Source organism: Microcebus murinus, chromosome 15 (assembly GCF_040939455.1).
Source record: "Microcebus murinus isolate Inina chromosome 15, M.murinus_Inina_mat1.0, whole genome shotgun sequence".
NCBI classification, from domain to species: Eukaryota; Metazoa; Chordata; class Mammalia; order Primates; family Cheirogaleidae; genus Microcebus; species Microcebus murinus.
Window position 1 is genome coordinate 41,620,659 of NC_134118.1, and position 19,143 is coordinate 41,639,801.

General features: G+C 34.6%; 1 protein-coding gene across 1 annotated transcript in view; it reads left to right on the forward strand.

Annotated features, from left to right (window-relative positions):
* Window positions 1-18,632, forward strand: part of TTC29 (tetratricopeptide repeat domain 29) — a 198,783-nt gene extending 180,151 nt beyond the window's left edge. Inside the window, exons 12-13 of the mRNA XM_012783760.2 lie at window positions 14,099-14,165; window positions 14,467-18,632. Of these exons, the coding sequence (XP_012639214.2) occupies window positions 14,099-14,165; window positions 14,467-14,491 (92 nt within the window). The 3' untranslated portion in view covers window positions 14,492-18,632. The remainder of the gene's footprint in view (window positions 1-14,098; window positions 14,166-14,466) is intronic.
* The last annotated feature ends 511 nt before the right edge of the window (window positions 18,633-19,143 follow it).

Sequence of the window (19,143 nt, forward strand, 5' to 3'; positions counted from 1 at the left end):
TGACCCTTATCTCACACTATATACAAATTCAATTCAAAATGGATTAAAGACTTAAACATAAGACCTGAAGCAGCAAAACTACTAGAATAAAACATAGGGGAAAAACTATGTGACAACGGTCTGGGCAATGATTCTTTAGATTTGACCCCCAAAATGCAGGTAACAGAAGCAAAAATTGACAAATGGTAGTTACATCAAAATAAAAGCTTATGCAACAACAAGGAAACAACAGAGTGAAGAGACAGCCTATGGATTGGGAGAAAATATTTCCTAGGATTAATCTGATAAAGGGTTAATATCTAAAATATATAAAGAATTCAAACAACTCTAAAGAAAATGATCAGTTTATATTAATAAATGGGACATGAGTAGACATTTTTCAAAAGAAAACGTACAAATTACCAACGGATATATGAAAAAAAATGCTCAGCACCACTAATCAAATCAAGGAAATGCAAAATAAAATGATGAGATATCAGCTCACACCTATTTAGAATGGCTATTATCAAAAAGAGAAAAAATAATAAATATTGGCGAAGGTGTAGAGAAAAGGGAACCCTTGTACATTGTTGGTGGAAATATAAATTAGTACTGTCATTATGGAAATCTGTATGGAGCTTCCTCGAAAAACTAAAGATAAAATTGTCATATAATGCAATAATCCCGCTTCTGGGTATTTACCCAAATATTTGAAATCAGTATGCCAGATGTCTGAACGCTCATGTTCATTGCAGCACTATTCATAAAAGCCAAGTCATGGAGTCAACCTAAGTGTCCATCAACCACTAAATGAATAAAGAAAATCTGATACACACACACTTACACACACACACAATGGAATATTGTTCAGCCTTAAAAAAGGAAAGAAATTTGCCATATGTGACAACAGGGATGGAATCGGAGAACATTATGCTAAGTGAAATAAACCAGGCACAGAAAGATATATATCACATGTTCTCATTCCTATGTGAAATCTAAAACAATCAAAGTAAGAGAAGCAGAGAGTTACCAGAGGCTTAAAGAATGGAGGAAATGAGAAGACCATAGTCAGTGGTTATAAAGCCTAAATTGGACAGGAGGAATAAGTTTTATTTTCTTTAAGATATATTGCACAGGATGGTGAATATAGCAAATAATAATTTCAAAATCTCTAAGGGAGTAAATTACAAATGTTCTCACCACAAAAAACAAATGATGAGTATTTGAGGTGATGGATAGGCTAACTTAGTATGATTTAATAATTCCACATTATATTCAGGAATCATAACATCACTTGTACCACATAAATATATACAACTGTAAGCTGACAATTAAAAGATTAAAATTAAATAAAGTGCTAACCACATTCCCTCCTATAAAATATGTTCTCAATCCATAGAAACAAATTTTGTTTTCACTTATGACCTGAATGTTGCAACTAAAGAAAGGATAAGCAGCTACTACTACTCTTTTTACTGAGCTGCTTCTTTGCTTCTACATTAAATAAATATAAATAGGAGTAAAGTCATATAAAGCAATGATTCTCAAACTTTAATGAGCAAATGAGTCAACCTGGGTTCCTGTTAAAATGTGGGTTTGAATTTACTGGGTCCAGAGAGGGGCCTGAAATTCTGAAACAAGCTCCAGGTAGCACTGATGCTGCAGGTTTGGAGAGCATACTTTGAGTAGCAAACATGTATCTGCATGTGTCTACGTGGAAAATGGTGATTTATTTCAAATTTTATTTCTCACTTTCATTGTTTTAAATATACGCATTCATTCTTACAAAACTTAAAAAGGCAGAATACTTCATCTGGGATCTATAAGGTTTCGATTTGGGGTTTTAGTGAAGAAATTGTTTTGATTTTTCAAGAAAGATATATTTCTAGGAACTATTAATACTTTGCTGCTGACAGGATACATATTTATTCATCTTATTATATTTGAACTGGATTTTGTATATTTACAGCATCTTCTTGGAAATCTCAGCATACATGGGAAAATTCCATTTTTAAAAAACATTAATTTTCACATCTCTGGATTATCATCTCCTAGGTGATGGATGTATTTATGGTGTAGATTGTGGATATTTTCAAAGATATGTATTAATACTTATCTCCAAACTCTTCAAGTTTTATAAATTAAATATGCATGGCTATTATTATGTCAATCATACCTCAATGAAGTGATTTTTTTAAAAAGCATCTCCTGTATAATCCTCTGTTCTAAAATAGTCTGTTCATGAAAAGAACACAAACATGGAGTTTTTGTATTTTCCAAACCGTTACTTTTATAAAGGAATGAGGACAAAAAATCCAAATCTATTTATCAGCATTCAGTTTCATATTACATATATTATATTTCACATATTTTGCCACAGAAATATTAAACTTTGAGAGTGATAATGAAATGGTCATTGCTTTGAATTCATTAACTTACCCTGGACCTCCAATCAGGGAATCATATGAGAAGGATAAATTTTCTTTTTTTTAAATTTCAAATGAATTTAATTTTATTCAGCAACATTTGAAAGGATATCACATTCGTGATAAATAATCAGTGAGAAATCTGAGAAATTAAAACAGTTCTTTCTTTTTTTAATTTCAGAATATTATGGGGGTATAAACATTTTGATTACATGAATTACTTTTGTACAGTTTAAGTCAAAGTTATAAGTGTGCCCATTACACAGATAGTGTGCGTTGTACCCATTAGGTATGAATTTACCCATCCCTACCTCCCCCCACCACCTGCTTGATTTCTGCTGAATTTTACTACCATATGTACACATGAGTGTTGATCATTTAGTTCCAATTTAATAGTGAGTACATGTGGTGTTTGCTTTTCCATTCTTGCCATACTTCACTTAGGAGGATGGTCTCCAGTTCCATCCAAGTTGCTACAAAAGGAACTAGTTCACCATTTTTTATGGCTAAGTAATACTCCATGGTCTACATATACCACATTTTATTAATCCATTCATGCATTGATGGGCACCTGGGTTGCCTCTACATCTTTGGGATTGTGAATTGTGCTGCTATAAACATTTGAGTGCAAGTGACTTTTTTATAAAATTTCTTTTTTTCCTTTGGGTAAATATCCAGTAGTGGGATTACTGGATCACATGGTAATTCTATTTTTAGGTCTTTGAGGTATTTCCATACTAATTTCCATAGATATTGTACTAGTTTGCAGTCCCTCCAACAGTGTATAAGTGTTCCTTGCTCGCCACATCCATGCCAGCATCTGTTGTTTTGGAACTTTTTGATGAAGGCCATTCTCACTGGAGTTAGGTGATATCTCATTGTGGCTTTGATTTGCATTTCCCTGATAATTAGAGACATTGAGCATTTTTTCATGTTTATTGGCCATTAGTCTATCTTCTATTGAAAAGTTTTTGTTTGTGTCTTTTGCTCACTTTTTAATGGGGTTGTTTGATGTTTTCTTGCTGATTTGCTTGAGTTCTTTGTAGATTCTAGTTATTAGCCCTTTATCAGATGTATGGAATGCTAATTTTTTCTCCCATTCTTTAGATTGTCTATTTGCTCTGTTGATTGTTTCCTTAGCTGTGCAGAAGGTTTTTAGTTTAATCAGGTCCTGTTTATTTTTGTTGTTGCTCTGATTGCCTTTGGGATCTTCTTCATAAATTCTTTGCCTATGCCGATATCTATAAGAGTTTTTCCAACCTCTTCTAGAATTCTGTAGTTTCGTGCTTTCGGTTTAAGTCTGTTATCCATCATGAATTAATTTTGTTGAGTGATGAGAGGTGCAGATCCTGTTTCAGTCTTCTACATTTGGCTATCAAATTTTCCCAGCACCATTTATTGAATAGGGATTCTTTTCCCCAGTGTAGTTTTTGTCTGTTTTGTCAAAGATCAGATGGCAATATGAGGATGGTTTTGTATCTGGGTTCTTTGTTCTGATCCATTGGTCTCTCTGTTCTTGTGCCATTCCCATGCTATTTAGATTACTAAAACCTTGTAGGATACCTACCAAAGTGTGGTAAAGTCATGCCTCCCAATTTGTTCTTTTTACTTAAGGTTGCTTTGGCTATTTAGGGTCTTTTCTGGTTCCATATGAAGTGTAGAATTATTTTTTCTAGATCTGCAAAAATTGATGTTGGTATTTTAATGGGGATTTCATTGAATCTGTAAATCACTTTGGGTAGTATAGACATTTTAACAATGTTGATTCTGCTGATCCATGAGTGAGTGTGATATGTTTTTCTATTTGTTTGCATTCTCTGCAATTTTTTTCCTCAGAATTTTGTAGTTCTCCCTGTAGACATTTCCCCCCTTCTTGGTTAAATATATTCCTAGGTATTTTATCTTCTTTGTTGCGATTATGAAAGATATTGAGTCTTTACTGTTGTTGTATATAGGAATGCTCCTGATTTGTGTGCTTTGATTTTATAACCTGAGACTTTACTGAATTTATTTATCAATTCCAGGAGTCTCTTGGCAGAATCTTTGGGGTTTTCTAGACATAATATCATATCATTAGCAAAGAGTGATAGTTTGACTTCTTTCCATGTTTAGATATCCTTGATTTCCTTCTTTTGCCTGATTGCTCTGGCTAAGACTTCCAGCACTATGCTGAACAGAAGTGATGACAGTGGGCAACCTTGTCTGGTTTCAGTTCTAAATGGGAATGATTTCAATTTTTCCCCATTCAGTATTATGTTCCCTGTGGGTTCATCATATATGGCTTTTATAATGTTGAGATAGTGGGATTGCTACATCATACAGTAGTTATATTTTTAGTTTTTGAGGAGTTTCCATACTATTTTTTATAGTGGCTGTACTAGTTAACATTCCCACCAACAGTAACACATAGCACAAGAATAAGTCTTACAATAACATACTTCCATTTCTTCCCTACTCACCTTTGCAAATTATTGCACATTTTACTTTTACATACACTACAAATCCCCCAAATATTATTATTATTTTTGTTTAAATATTTAAATATCACTTAAAGAAATATAACAATTTAAAAACTTTTTTATATTTACACATTCATTTACTCTTTCTTATGCTCTTCATTTCTTTGTATAGATCCAAATTTTCATCTGGTATCATTTTCCTTCATAATTTCTTAAAATTTTTTTTAATTCTACTTCTGCCTTCTCCCTTATCTCTAATAACATATATATTAGGCTGCTTATGAGCTGCCCTCCAGCTCATTGATAATCTGTTCATCTTTTTAACTCTTTTTCTTTCATCATTTTATTTTGAGTTTTCCAATTACTCTGTCTTCAAGTTCATTAATGTTTCCTTTTATTTTAACTTTCTATGTCTCTACTTAACATTATTAATGTCTAAAATACAGTTATAATTACTGTTTCAATGTCTTTGTTTCTAATTCTAACAACTGAATCAATTCTAGGTTAGTTTTGACTAATTGATTTTTTTCATTATGCTTTTTTGCATGTTTTGGAATTTACATCAGACATTGTGGAATTTTACCTTTTTTTAGTGTTGAATAGTTTTGTATTCCCATAAATATTCTTGAGCTTCGCCCTGAGATGCAGTAAAGTTACCCAGAAACAGTCTGATCCTTTCAGGTCTTGCTTTTATGATCTGTTAGTGGGAGTCAGAACCAGGTTTAGTCTACTGATAACTCTTCTTCACCTCTGAGACTAGACCATTCTGAGTACTCTACCCTGTGCCCCATAAATTATGAAGCTTTCCAATCTGGTTGGCAATACAAAGCAGTATTCTCCAGCTTTCTGTGAACATCAGGTACTCTTCATTTACATCCTTTGGGGATTTTATTTACCTGGCCTGAGGTAGTTTTCTCACACACATGCTATGATCTGTGCTTGGACTAATATTTGAGGTTGACTTCTACAGATCCCCAGAATTCCCACCCTGTATAGTTCTCTCCTCTCTGGCACACTTTTTTCAGTTAGTTTTGGCTGCTATATTGTCTGTGTAAATAACCATAGACTGGGTGGGCTAAACAACAAACATTTTCTCATATCTGAAGGCTGGGAAGTCAGAGATCAGGGTGCTATCATGGTCAGGTTCTGGGGAGGGCCATTTTTGTAGTTTGCAGATAGACTCCTTCTTGCTGTATCTGCACATTGTGAAGCGATCATATTTCTCATGTCTCTTCTTATAAGATACTGGTGCATTCGTGAGGGCCCCACCTTCATGATCTAATTATCTCCCAAAAACCTCATCTCCAAATACCATCACACTGGAAATGAGACTTCAACATGAAATTTGGGTGGACACAAATGTTCAGTCCACAATAACACTAGTTGCAAACTCCATTTGCCTTGGTCTCCCCAGACTCTCAGCTCTATCTCCTCAACTCAGGAAGTCTGCAGGGCTCCTTCTCTGAGCAATGGCTTGGAAACTTACTCAAGAAATTAAGCTAAGGATAATTGTAGGGCTCATATTGTTTATTTCCTGACTTTCAGTAATCACTGATTTTTGTGGTCTGATGTCCAGTGTCTTCAAAATCATTGTATCATATATTTTCTTCAGGTTTTTGGGGTCAGAAGGGGTGCTTCAGAAACAGGGTAATCTGATTTCCTTTATTCTGTCTTGGCTAGAAAAAATGCATAATTTGTTATGTAGCAACAATAGGAATAAAAATAACTATATAAAGACATGAACACTGTATTTATTTCTGTTGAGAAACTATTTAGTGTCTGAACAAATTAATAGACCTGAATTTGATAGTCTCAATAAAAGTTTAGACATTCAAAAAAAGGAATTCAAAATAATTCTGTGTTCATATGGTATCTTCAATGCTTCATCCAGGTCTAGTTCCATTCCATTTATTCAAGATAATAATGCTTAAGGAAAAAATAGAGCCTATAATTTTGAGCTAGAATATATTTCCAATCCCCACATAAATTTTAATGGGCTTCAAATATTAATAAAAGCCCTTAGATGGGAATTACCATGTACCAGAACCCATAATATGAAATAACACATGTCAATTTTTGACACTTAAGAAAGTCCACCCAAACTTGAAAGATGCCTCCTACCTTAAAAGTTTATTATACTCATCAGATCAAGAATTACTGTGTCATGATTTCTACTTCAAAACACACATAGAACAGGTTAACTTTGTGTTTGTTCACGATAAAAGATAAGAAAATATTACCAGGAAAACTCACATATTTTTGATAGAGTGAGTTTACCTCTATAATCTCAGGTTTTGAGTCATAAAATATTTACTAAAGATGATAAATGCCATGAATGACAAACCATTATTGTGAAGGAGGAGGCAGGGGGAATAGGGAGAAGGAGAATAACAAAGGGAAAAGGGAAGGAAAAGAGAATCACCAAATCATATGTCAACATCAAATATGTTGGTGCTTAAACCACACTTCACATGACTGAATTTCTGCTAAAAGTCTGTACTTTGTGATTATTATATGCTATTCTCCCTCCCACCTCCACCTCCCTATAGACATACACAAGATCAATTGTCTAACTTCTCTGCCCTTTGTCCCAGAAAACTGACTTCAGACTGCATCACACAGGCTCACTTGCTTTCTGGCTTCCTGGTATGGATTTAGCCAAAGAGAGTCACCAACAAATCAGAGGTTAGGAGAGTGGAAAGGTTAGGATATTATTTTTCTTCCCCTCACTCCAGCTCAGTTCTGACAGCCAAGACAATCTACAAGTGCTGCTTCTAGATTCTATTGGGTGACTTCTTTCCTAATCTCCATCTCCCACTCAACATCCAATGTCACCATCCTCTCTACTTAAGCTTCAGGCCCAGGAGTAACAATGGTATGGCTTCCCTCTATTGCTAGTCCCCTGGGTGCCTCAACATCCCCTGTTAGATCCTTAGCCCTGCCCTTACCCCTGTTAGATCCTTAGCCCTGCCCTTGCCTTAACAGTTCTTTCATTAAAGCCTCTTTAAAACCCCAGTTGAATGTATCATCTGTCTCCTCCTGACTGATACCCATTCCTCTATTGTGAGTATCAAGTGGGGCAGCTAAAGACAAGCAAGTATAAGACGTATTAGGAAACTTCCACTTGCTGAAAAGTTCAGTTGATTAAGAGAATTGTGCTAATGAGGCCAAAATTAGTATCTGGCTGTGCTCCAGGATCACAGCCTGTATCCCTGACCAGCCATTTAAAACACCAGCAGTTACAAGGAAGACCATGCCAAAGACTACACATGAGTCTTTGCAATCCACCACCACTTCTGGTAACATGATTCAAGGACTAGCTGTTCCACTGAGATAGCTTCAAAATCATCTTTGTTCCCAAAAAGCAGCTTTTTTTTTTTTTTGAGACAGAGTCTCGCTTTGTTGCCTAGGCTAGAGTGAGTGCCGTGGCGTCAGCCTAGCTCACAGCAACCTCAAACTCCTGGGCTCAAGCAATCCTGCTGCCTCAGCCGCCCGAGTAGCTGGGACTACAGGCATGTGCTACCATGCCCGGCTAATTTTTTTTTTATATATATTAGTTGGCCAATTAATTTCTTTCTATTTATAGTAGAGACGGGGTCTCGCTCTTGCTCAGGCTGGTTTCGAACTCATGACCTCGAGCAATCCGCCCGCCTCGGCCTCCCAGAGAGCTAGGATTACAGGCGTGAGCCACCACGCCCGGCCAAAAGACAGCTTTTATAATGTGATTCTAATGAAATTAGAATTTTTATACATTTATTTTAAATAACAAAGCCATACCAGTCAACATCTATTCCAAAGATAAACTTTCATTTCATTACTTATTCATGGCTAATTCATAATAAAATAGGTTAAAAGTCAAGTTTCCGTAAATATGCCTTATATTGGTAATGGAATTCTGGGTTTATAAAAATATATACTTAACTCATTAAAATTCTTCAAGTATTACGATTAAATGAGTGAAACTATACAACCATTATGTAAAGATTAAACAGTTAAATTTTCTTATTTATTTTTTGGAAGTGATTTTATGACCATTAAATGTGAATGACAAATTTTCAGTTTATATATATATATATATATATATATATATATATATATATATATATATATTTCTCCCAAATAAAATTTTGTTCTCTTCAATACAGTGGCCTTATAAAATAATATTGTAATTAGGGCATTGTACATGTACTATTTTATATTAATATTGATGCACTGAATTTCTTCCATGATGTTAATTTCATATGATTTAAATACATAGTGGAGAAGGAAGAAATTTATGTTCCTTTTTCATAAATCAGTTTCTGAGACTCTTTACTATCAGTGAGAGAGAAGTAGTATTTCTATGAAAATTGAATCTGTGACTTTAAGTACAACGTGCTGAAATACAAAAACAAAATATCCCATTGTTAATAATGGCAAAACGCTAAGATCACCCATAAGAGATGAGCATTTTTTATACACAGTATTTATTCTTGATCAGTTACATAAAACATAATCTGAGTTTCATTTTTTAACAAAAGCTTTTGGGTCATTTTGAGAAGGTCAACAGAAAGCACAGTCTTTTAACATTAGGTGATCAACTTTTTGACAATGGCAGGACTAGCATAGCTAATGGAATAATAGCCTGCAGGGTCCAGCTAAATATGATATACGAATGTAATCAACCTCTCTGATGACTATTCAAAAGTAATCCCTTTAGCTTTGAACTGCGACATATATTTCAACAAGGCAAAAACCATATGAAGAAATTCTCTGCAGACCACACTGATACAATACAGCCTTCATATCCTGCTCTCTGCGTTTACTGCTTATAGTGAGTTTTAAATTTAAGGTAATGACTACTGTATATTCATGTGAGCATACAACAATACTTTTGATTTGTTGTGGAAAGGTTGAATCCATTACCAGAGGTCTAGACCATAAACTCTGACACAACCTTTATAAATGAGTTATTATTTACTCTTTTTTAGAGCACGGCCACTAAAAATGTTTTGCATGCCAAAATTATAAAAATTCATTCACCTTTCCCATCAAACTACCAGGTAATGTCGCCTCCATTCCAACTCATACTCCTCCTCCACAGATAACATTTTTTAAAATTTTGTTTATATTAGCACTGTATTATATAAAAATTATATTCTATTGTTTTCAAATAAAGGGATGAGATGGTGGATTTATAGTAACTCAGCACTTGCTGGCTTATTCCATTGCTTTAGTAGAGTATAAGCTAAGTGGTGGTCTAAACGAGATCCTTTTGTTGCCTACATGACAGAATCTACCATTTGAAAATCTTTACTATTAGCAACAGAGAAGTGCTAATTTCTTCTGAAATGTAGATAATATGAGCAAATATCACACTTCAACTTTTTATTGGTTCTGGCCTCTCTTGCTGGAATGGTATTGGCCCCAGTCTTCCAGTTTCCTTGCAGTCCAATAGATCAAACAGCTCAAATCACACCTTAAGTCGGACCCACACTACATGACCTAGATTAGCATCAAAATGAATATTTTTGCAATGATGAAATCAACAGTCAACAAATCCTGTAGTGCTCACCTTGTTCAGAAGTGTCAGAACACCTGAATGATGATTTTAAATGTTCTCTTATGTAAAGTAGCCATTGCTAAGGTTCCCTAGCACAGAGTGTGGGTAATTGTCTTTTATTTAAACTAGTAGCTGTGGCCCAAGTTGAATAGAAGAATAGAGGCAGATATAGCTACTCTTCTCACAGAACCTACTTGGGAAATAGTCCACAATATAAGTCGCATTTCCTCAACATCTGGGGAATGAATGCCAAATAATTATTTGAGACATGTCAGGCATAATTGCAAATGCGAGAAATCCAAGAAAGACTTCTGCAGCTTATGAGATACTGTTACATCCTGCCAAGCCAAAATGAAGGCTCAGCTCAAGACATTACATAGTATAAAATAGACATTAGCATATTAGAGTATTTCTATGCATTGTAATGCAATGAAAAATATTAAAATGAAAAGCCCAAGATAGTTCTTAACCTAAAAGAATGACAGAACATATTAGTTAAGATAAAGGTTAAGCTCCTATTACAAAGAGTCCCAAAAGTACAGTAGTACAAGAATATGAAAGAATATGAAAGCTTGTTTCTCCCTTCATCCTGAAACAAGCAGTCTACGTTTATGACATAGCTTCACAGACGTTCAAGAGATGATGGCTTTCTTATTGCTCTTTCATCCCCTAGGGCTGGGTTTCTCAACCTCGTACTATGGGCTGGACAAGTTTTTGTTGGGGAGCATGCAGGGAATGACTGTCACATCGTGTGCGTTGTTGGATGTTTAGAAGCATCCCTGGCCTACTCTTTAGAGCTCAGTAGCTCTTCCTCATACCACTTATAACAACCAAAAATGTCTCCAGACATTTCACTGCAGGCAAAACCACACCCAGTTGAGAACCGCAGCCTTAGGATGCTGCCATTGTCTGCATGGTAGAATGTAAATGTTCAACATTCAAGATTAAAGAAGAGGGAAAGTTCCAGGAGATCCAGAAGCAGTACATAATCATGTGCTGCATAAGGACATTTCTGTCAATGACGGATCGCATGTATGAGGGTGGTCTCATGAGACTGTAATAGAGCTGTAAAATCCCTATGGCCTAGTGACATTGAAGCCATAGTAACATTGTAGTGCAGTGCATTACCTTTTCTATGTTTAGATACATAGATACTTACCATTGTATTACAGTTACCTGCAGTATTCAGTATAATCACATGCTGTACAGGTTTGTAGCTTAGGAGCAATAGGCGATACCATATAAGCCGCTGTGTAGTAGACTAAACCTTCTAGTTTTGTGTAACTACACTCTATGATGTTCACACAATGAAAAATTCACATCATGATGCATTTCTCAAAACTTATACTAGCAGTAAGCAGCATAAGACTGTGTATCACTTTGTCCACATTTGTTGCTGAGAACTTAGTGCCATGACTTCAACTAATAGTTCTTTGCTGATGGGGAAGATTTAGTAGACAGTGTAAACACTGATGAATGGGAGGCAGAAGGATTTACTGAGGCCATGTCTTGTGTAGGCAAGAGGGGTTGAGATATCTAGTGAAGAAGTAGAGGGGTTGGCCTTAGTTCACTGATGGTAGCAGGAGGGAAGACAGTGTATGTAGAATACAGAAGCAGGCAGGTGAGAAACTCTTGCTGCAGAGCTTGTGGAAGTTTTTCCCTACTGTCTTTTATTTCTTCTATGAAACTGGAAAATAAATCATCAGCTGAGATCGAAGATGCAAGTGGAGGGTTGAAGGTTTGAGGAAATAGAAGAGTTAAATAGTCATCTAGGGAAGTGAAAGAATGAATGGACTAGGAATGTTTCATAAAATGGCCTGAAAGCATTAAGGGTCCGCCTACTGTTTGTGGCCATGAAGTTAAAGCAAGGCCTTTCAGGCTGATTGCATATTTTCTCTAGCTGTATTGAGCTACATAGTGCAGGAGAGGACTGGGCAGACAGTTGGATTTAACTAGGGTTATAGTTTTGCCAAGTGAGAGACAAAGTGGGAAAAAAAGAATTTGTGGCTGTATGCAAGGGAGTGGGTAACTACAGAATTTAAATTGTGTGATAAAAGGAGAAGACATTAAAATGAGGAGAAACAGTAAAAAGATGGTAGGATTGGAAGTCCCAGTGGAGAGGAAGGATTGCTGGGGGTGAGGTACTAGGGGGAGGGATATGGAAAGAGAAAGGTTGCAGTTGGGTAGTTGATTGTAGGAACTGAGCATGAGGGGGTTTGCAGTTACTGGCAATGGCAAAGTCTAAGTATGACCAGAAAAATTAATGGCTAAAGTAGGGGATAGGATGAGATCTAAGAAAAGAGCTCAGGGAATTAAAACTTAAGAGTAGAATAATCTATACGTGTACATTGAAATTGCTAAATTGAGAAAGTAGCTGTAAAGAGAGAAGAAACAATGATAAAATCGACACAGAATGATTCCAGCCATAGATAGATCACAATAGTGACAAATGTTTGATTGTATAATCTGATAATATGAGTTTTAGGAAGGGAAAGAGGGAGGGCAAATGTCTGAAAGAACAGTAGGAAGGAAGGAGGACACCTACCTATCTCCAGAGTCAGTAGTAAGAAAATAGAAAAACAAGCAAAAATAAGTTTCTGAGCTGGTTGTATCTTCAAAGAGCCAGGTTTCTGTTAGAGCAAAAAAGTAAAAGGAATTTCAGAAAATAGGGTGAGGATATGTGTTATTTTGTGAAACAATGGACAAAATATTCCAAAGGGCACAGTGGAAATGTTTCAGGAGTTGCAGTGGATAGAAGATGGGAACAGAATAGGAAATGCAGAGAGTCTTATAAAAATAAAATACAGGAAATAAGAGGAGGTACCTGACTGCGGCCTGTCATAAGCAGGAATAAAGACCATCTTATTAGATTACTTCCAGTAGATTCAAGCCAAGAGTAAAAGGACAGATAAGAAAGTTAAGTAACAAATTAACATGGCTATTTATATATTATATATAAACTTCACATATTTGACTTTATTGTTTACATGCTTTATGTTGCTCTCCAAATTAATTTTCCTTTTGAGTATTGTTTTAACATGTCATCTTATCCCCAAAAGTTGGCCTTTCCAGTAGCCATTTTATTATATCATAAGAATTCTGTGGGTTAGGAATTTGTGTCCAGGGCTTGGCTGGACAGTAATTGAGGTCACTAAGTAGCACTCAGCTAACAGATGGACTGATTTTGAGGGTCAAAGACAGCTTTGCTCACAGGCTGGAGGCTTGCCTGGGATGGCTGGAAGGCTGGGCTTGGCTGGGACTGTCTTCCCAGAGCATCTATACATGACCTCTCCAGAGTGACAGTCTCAAGGTGTTAGGACTTACATAGTGACTTGCTTCCTCCAAAGCATCCTAAGAGAATGAGGTGGAGGCTGCATAGCCTTTTCTGACCTAGTCTCAGAAGTCATACGGTCACTTCTTCCACATTCTGTTGATTACAAAAGATTCTTAAGGCTAGCCTAATTTGAAGAAGGAAATTAGATTTTGCTTCTTCATGGGGGATTGACAGGGTCATAAAATAGAGGAATAAGTGGAGTGGGAGATACTGCTGTGGCAATCTTTGGGCAATAGAATCTGCCCTGGTGATAAGGATAGATAGATATCCTGGAAAAGGGATTCTCAGGTTCCAGTTCAAATGAATTATAAACTGTGTTCATGAAAAACTATTAAAATTATACATCTCTTTTCTTTAGGAGAGTTTACAAGCTCAACAGTAGAAGATGTATCTCAAAATTCGGAACATGTGGAAGAACTCGGCGGGTATGATTAAATCAAATAAAAAGTTTCTATTAAGTACTCACTTTGTGTAAGAAACTAATTATAATCTTATTCTCTAAACACAAGAAGAGTAGTTTCATCCAGCCCTTGAAAAGCTAATACTGAAACACTGATTTTTTTTAAAAAAATCACAGATTTACTTTCAAATATCATATAAGGTTAAGTGTTTTTAATCTTTAAGCTATGTCTGAAAATTATAGAAAGGAAAATATCTTTCAGAGCAAGTGTTTTTTTACTTTCTAGCCCAATGTAAAAATTAATTTTATAATTTATTCTATTTCAGATTTCCAGATAACCAAAAAAAATGAAACTTAAAGCAGCTTTGACTCAACACTGAAGCAAGAAGAAATATATCATGTCACCTTAGACTTCAATATTTATAATAAATAGGAGCATGTTACAAATAATATAAGTAGAGTTATAATAAAACTATGATTATGTTTTATCATACTTTATATTGCAGTATACTACTACAAATTTAATCCAAATCATCTAAATCTGTGAAAATTAAATATACCATAAGTGCCTAGAAATATCAGCAGTTATCTACAAAATAAACTAAAATTTTTACTCTTTTATCCACTACTCCACAGGAAACAGTGATATCATAGAATCAAAATGTAATTTGTTTCTAATGAGGAAATAATTACAAGCTTAAGGAAATCTCTCACGCTGAATCAATTCAGGATAATATATACTAAAATTTAAGGGACACTTCAATATAGGTAGAAAGACTATGAGCAATAAAGACTATCACAGTGATAAGTACTGCTCAAAACAGTTTGCTTTACCTGTATAAAAGTATATTTTATGATAATTTTAGCTGATCATACATAATCAAACTTATGTACCCATGTCAGTTTAAGAAGTTTAAGAAAATCCTTCAGTCTTACAAGCCTTTTTAATGTCTTGCAAATTAAAAAAATACAGTTGCTACAGCAGATGTGGTTACATGTATGTATAATTTCTGGTAATCTGCAGGTCTAGGGGAATCCATGAATGAAGTACATTACCAACAATAAAGACTTTTATTCCCATTTAACCTTGGTCAGTATACACTTTAAATATGGTTCCTTCGAATGCTCCATGATTGCATGGTGGAGATTCACCCTAGAATACTACAGTGTATGGAGTCATTCTACTTTCCACATAATAGTGAAACATCAGCACTCTGCCCAAGGAGATGACTCAATGCATCAATGCAATGAGCGTGATCTAATGCAAATACCAAAAAACAATAGAAAAGGTATATGGAAGAGAAAGTGTTTTCCTGTGTTGTTTATTCAATCAATAGAACCAATTTTCACAGCATCTCTGATTCCTTAATGATCTTTTGTAGTACCCATAGATTTCCACAGATTTTGTCCTAAAATTAGAATTGAACTATGTTTCTGTCTTTAAAGCAACCCCAGATGTCTGTCTTCAGGCTTACAAAATATTGAGATGGAGAAATAAGGTGGTTAAGGAAAGTCTCTGAGAATACACTTTCTGTGGTGACCACCAGGTCTTTTTTTCCCAGAACTTTCATGGGTTTGCTAGCAAAATTCATTTCAAGGGGTGATACTGGTCAGGAACAAATAGTTCAATGAAACAGAAAAGATCATTCAGAAATAGTCTAAATTATATATAAAAATTTGGTAATAATAGAGGAGGTATTTCAAAACAATGGGAAAAAGTTGGACTGCATAATGAATGTTCAGAGAACGTTGGTTATCTCTACAAGTACAATATTCCCAATGTGTTTCCTATCTCACATCATCAAATCAAATTAAACTATAAATATACCAGAATTAAACAGCAGGGAATGTTTCTCTAATATTGGTTTGGAAAACACCTTCCTAAATAAGAAATCAAATTCCGATGCATAATAAACCACTACAACCCATTGGAGTACGTTGAAAAGATCGATAAACTGAAAAACTCATTAAACAAAGTTAAAAGACAAATGAATAGAGCAAGAGAAGAATTTGCAACAAAAAAAGCTAATGCACATAAAATATAGATAATTTCTGGAAAAAAGAAAAAAAGGAGGAAAAGAAGAAGAAAAAGAAAGATAACCTAGTAGGAAAAAGGACAAAAGATACAAATAGTCAATTTAGAGAAGAAAAAATACAAGTGATATAGTAAAAGATGGCCAAGCTGGAACACCTATGCATTGCTGGTGGGCATCTGAAATGGCACAAATGCTATGGAAAACAGTGTGTCAGTTCCTCAAAAAGTTAAATATAAGACATACGATACAGCAACTCCAAACTAAGCAATAAGAGATCATTTTCCACTAATCAAATTAATAAAAATTTAAAAGATTGAAAATATCTAGTGTGACTAGTGTTTAGGATGAAGGATACTCTGCTACAATGTATATCCCCCAAGTACCTGTGTTGGAAACGTAATCCCCAAGGCAACAGTGTTGGAAGGTGGAGTTCTACCTTCATCCACAAGGTCTCCACCCTCAAGAATGGATTAATGCCAATTAATGCCAATAAAAGGGCCTGAGGCTGCAAATTCCTTCTCTTTCTCTCTCTTGCCCACTCTTTGCCCTGCTATAGAATGACACAGCAAGAAGTGTACTGCCAGTTGCCAGCTCCTCAATTTTGTACTTATCAGCCTCCAGAACTGTGAGCCAATAAAATTTTGTTCCTTATAAATTATCCAGTGTGTGGTATTCTGTTATGGCAGCATAAAATGGACTAAGACACAATCTCATATGTTATTAATAGGAGTAAAAACTGGCAAAGATTTTTGTGAGGTCAATTTGGCAGTACTTATCAAAATGTTAAAAATGTTAACATTTCTATTTCTAGAAAAATTTTCTTCAAAACTTTTCAGATAAGTGCATAAATATTTACATGTAAGGATTCTCATCACAGATCATCTGTAATATTGGGAAATTGGAACCATCTTAAATATTCATTAACTTGGGAATGGCTAATTAAATTATGGTACATTCATACTACATATAATATGTAGTCATTAAAAAGAGTGAGGTAAAGTTTAATGTACTGATGTGGAATAATGTCCATGGTATATCATTGAAGTAAAATCAAGTTATAGTCTAGACCTAAATGTAAGAGCTAAAACTATGAAACTGCTAGAAGAAAATGTAAAAAAAAAAAATTGCTGTGATCTTAAGTTAGTCAAAGATTACTTAGGAGATAAAATTCACAAACCAAAATAGAAAAATTAATATAGTATCAAAATTCAAAATATCTGCTCTTCTAAAGACAATGCTAAAATTAAAAGACAAGTCACAGGCTGGTAGATAATATTTGCAAAATACCTATCTGATACAGGATTTCTATTGACAATATGTAAAGAACTTTTACATCTCAAAGATAAGATGAAGAATGTAATTTAAGAAAGAGGCAAAAGATTTGAACAGGCATTTCACCAAAGAAGATATACATATATCAAAGAATATGTATATATATACATATAGCAAAAAATCCTCAAGAGTATTATTCATTAGAGAAACACAAATTGAAACCATAGTGAACTATTACTACACACCTACTAGAATGTCTAAAATTTAAAAGTCTGACAATACCAAGAGCTGACAAGGACTTGGAGCAGCTGGAACTCTCAAAATCACTGATGGAAATGCAAAATTATCAATATATGGCTGCTTTGGAAAACAATTCAGCAGTTCCTTCTAAACTTAAACAGATGCCGTATGACCCAGCAACCCCACTCCTAGGTATTTACCCAAAAGAAATAAAAAACATATGGCCATACAAAGACCCATACATGAATATTTATAGTAGTCTTATTTATAGTAGTCAAAAACTGGAAATAACCTAAATTTCCATGAATGGTTGAATGGATAAACAAATTGTGGTATAATCATTCATAGAATAAAATACAATTCAGCAATAACATGAAAGCAACTGCAGATAAATGTAACAACAGGATGAACCCAAAAGGCATTATGCCAAGAAAAGAAGATAATCACAAAAATTCAATTTGTACAACACTCTGGAAAAGGCAAAACTACAGAACAGAAATCAGATCAGTAGATTCCAAGAGCTGGGTATGAAGGGAGGGGATTCACTGTAGAAGGACATGAGGAAACTTTTGGGAGTTAAGGAAATGTTCTATATCTTCATTGTGGTGGTGGTTGCACATTTTCACATATTTGTCAAAGCTAATTGAACTGTATACATAAAGAGGGCAAAGTTTACTATACAAATTATAACTCAATAAACTTGACTTAAAAAAAATAAAACAAAAAGGATCAAGTGGCTATAGAATAGATTCAGCTCAATCATATTGTTGTTTAATGTAGTTGTGCAATTTGTAATTATATTTATATGTGTGTAGAAAAAAGATCTTAAATGATCTGAACCCAAATATGAACTATGATTGTCTCTAGGGAATGGGAGTGGAGGCAATTTTACTCTTTATTTTATATACATCTGTATTGTTTAAATCTTTTCCATATACATGAATATGTATGTGTGTATTTTTTAACAAGAAAATGTATTAAAGGCAAAAAATTCTCCTACTTTGGGGTAAAGTGTTTCTTTAACCATTTATATTACAAATAGTCCATCTCATTTCACTCTATTTAAAAAGTAGCTTATTTTTCTTTTTATAAGAACAATTCTAGCTTTGAAGTCCTAAATCCAAATAACAAATACTTATTTTTTTCCTCAGAAGCCTTTTCTATAATCACTTTTTGCTATAGTGTCTTCTTAAGTTAATTTTAAGATCCCTTAAAAAGATGCCTGGAAAGTTTTGTGAGAGTATTTTTAATCAAAATGCCCACATCTTTGAAAACACTTCAGGAAATTAGATCTATCAAACATAATCCTGTCAGGAAGGTCAATAGAAACTAGAATTTACAATCAAATGCTAAATGGCCACAGTGCTATCCCTTCTGATAGATTTAATCAAAAGGTTTCTTTGGAGTTTTCTGCTTAAATTGCAATTTGAGTCATTTTTATTTGTGAAACTGAAA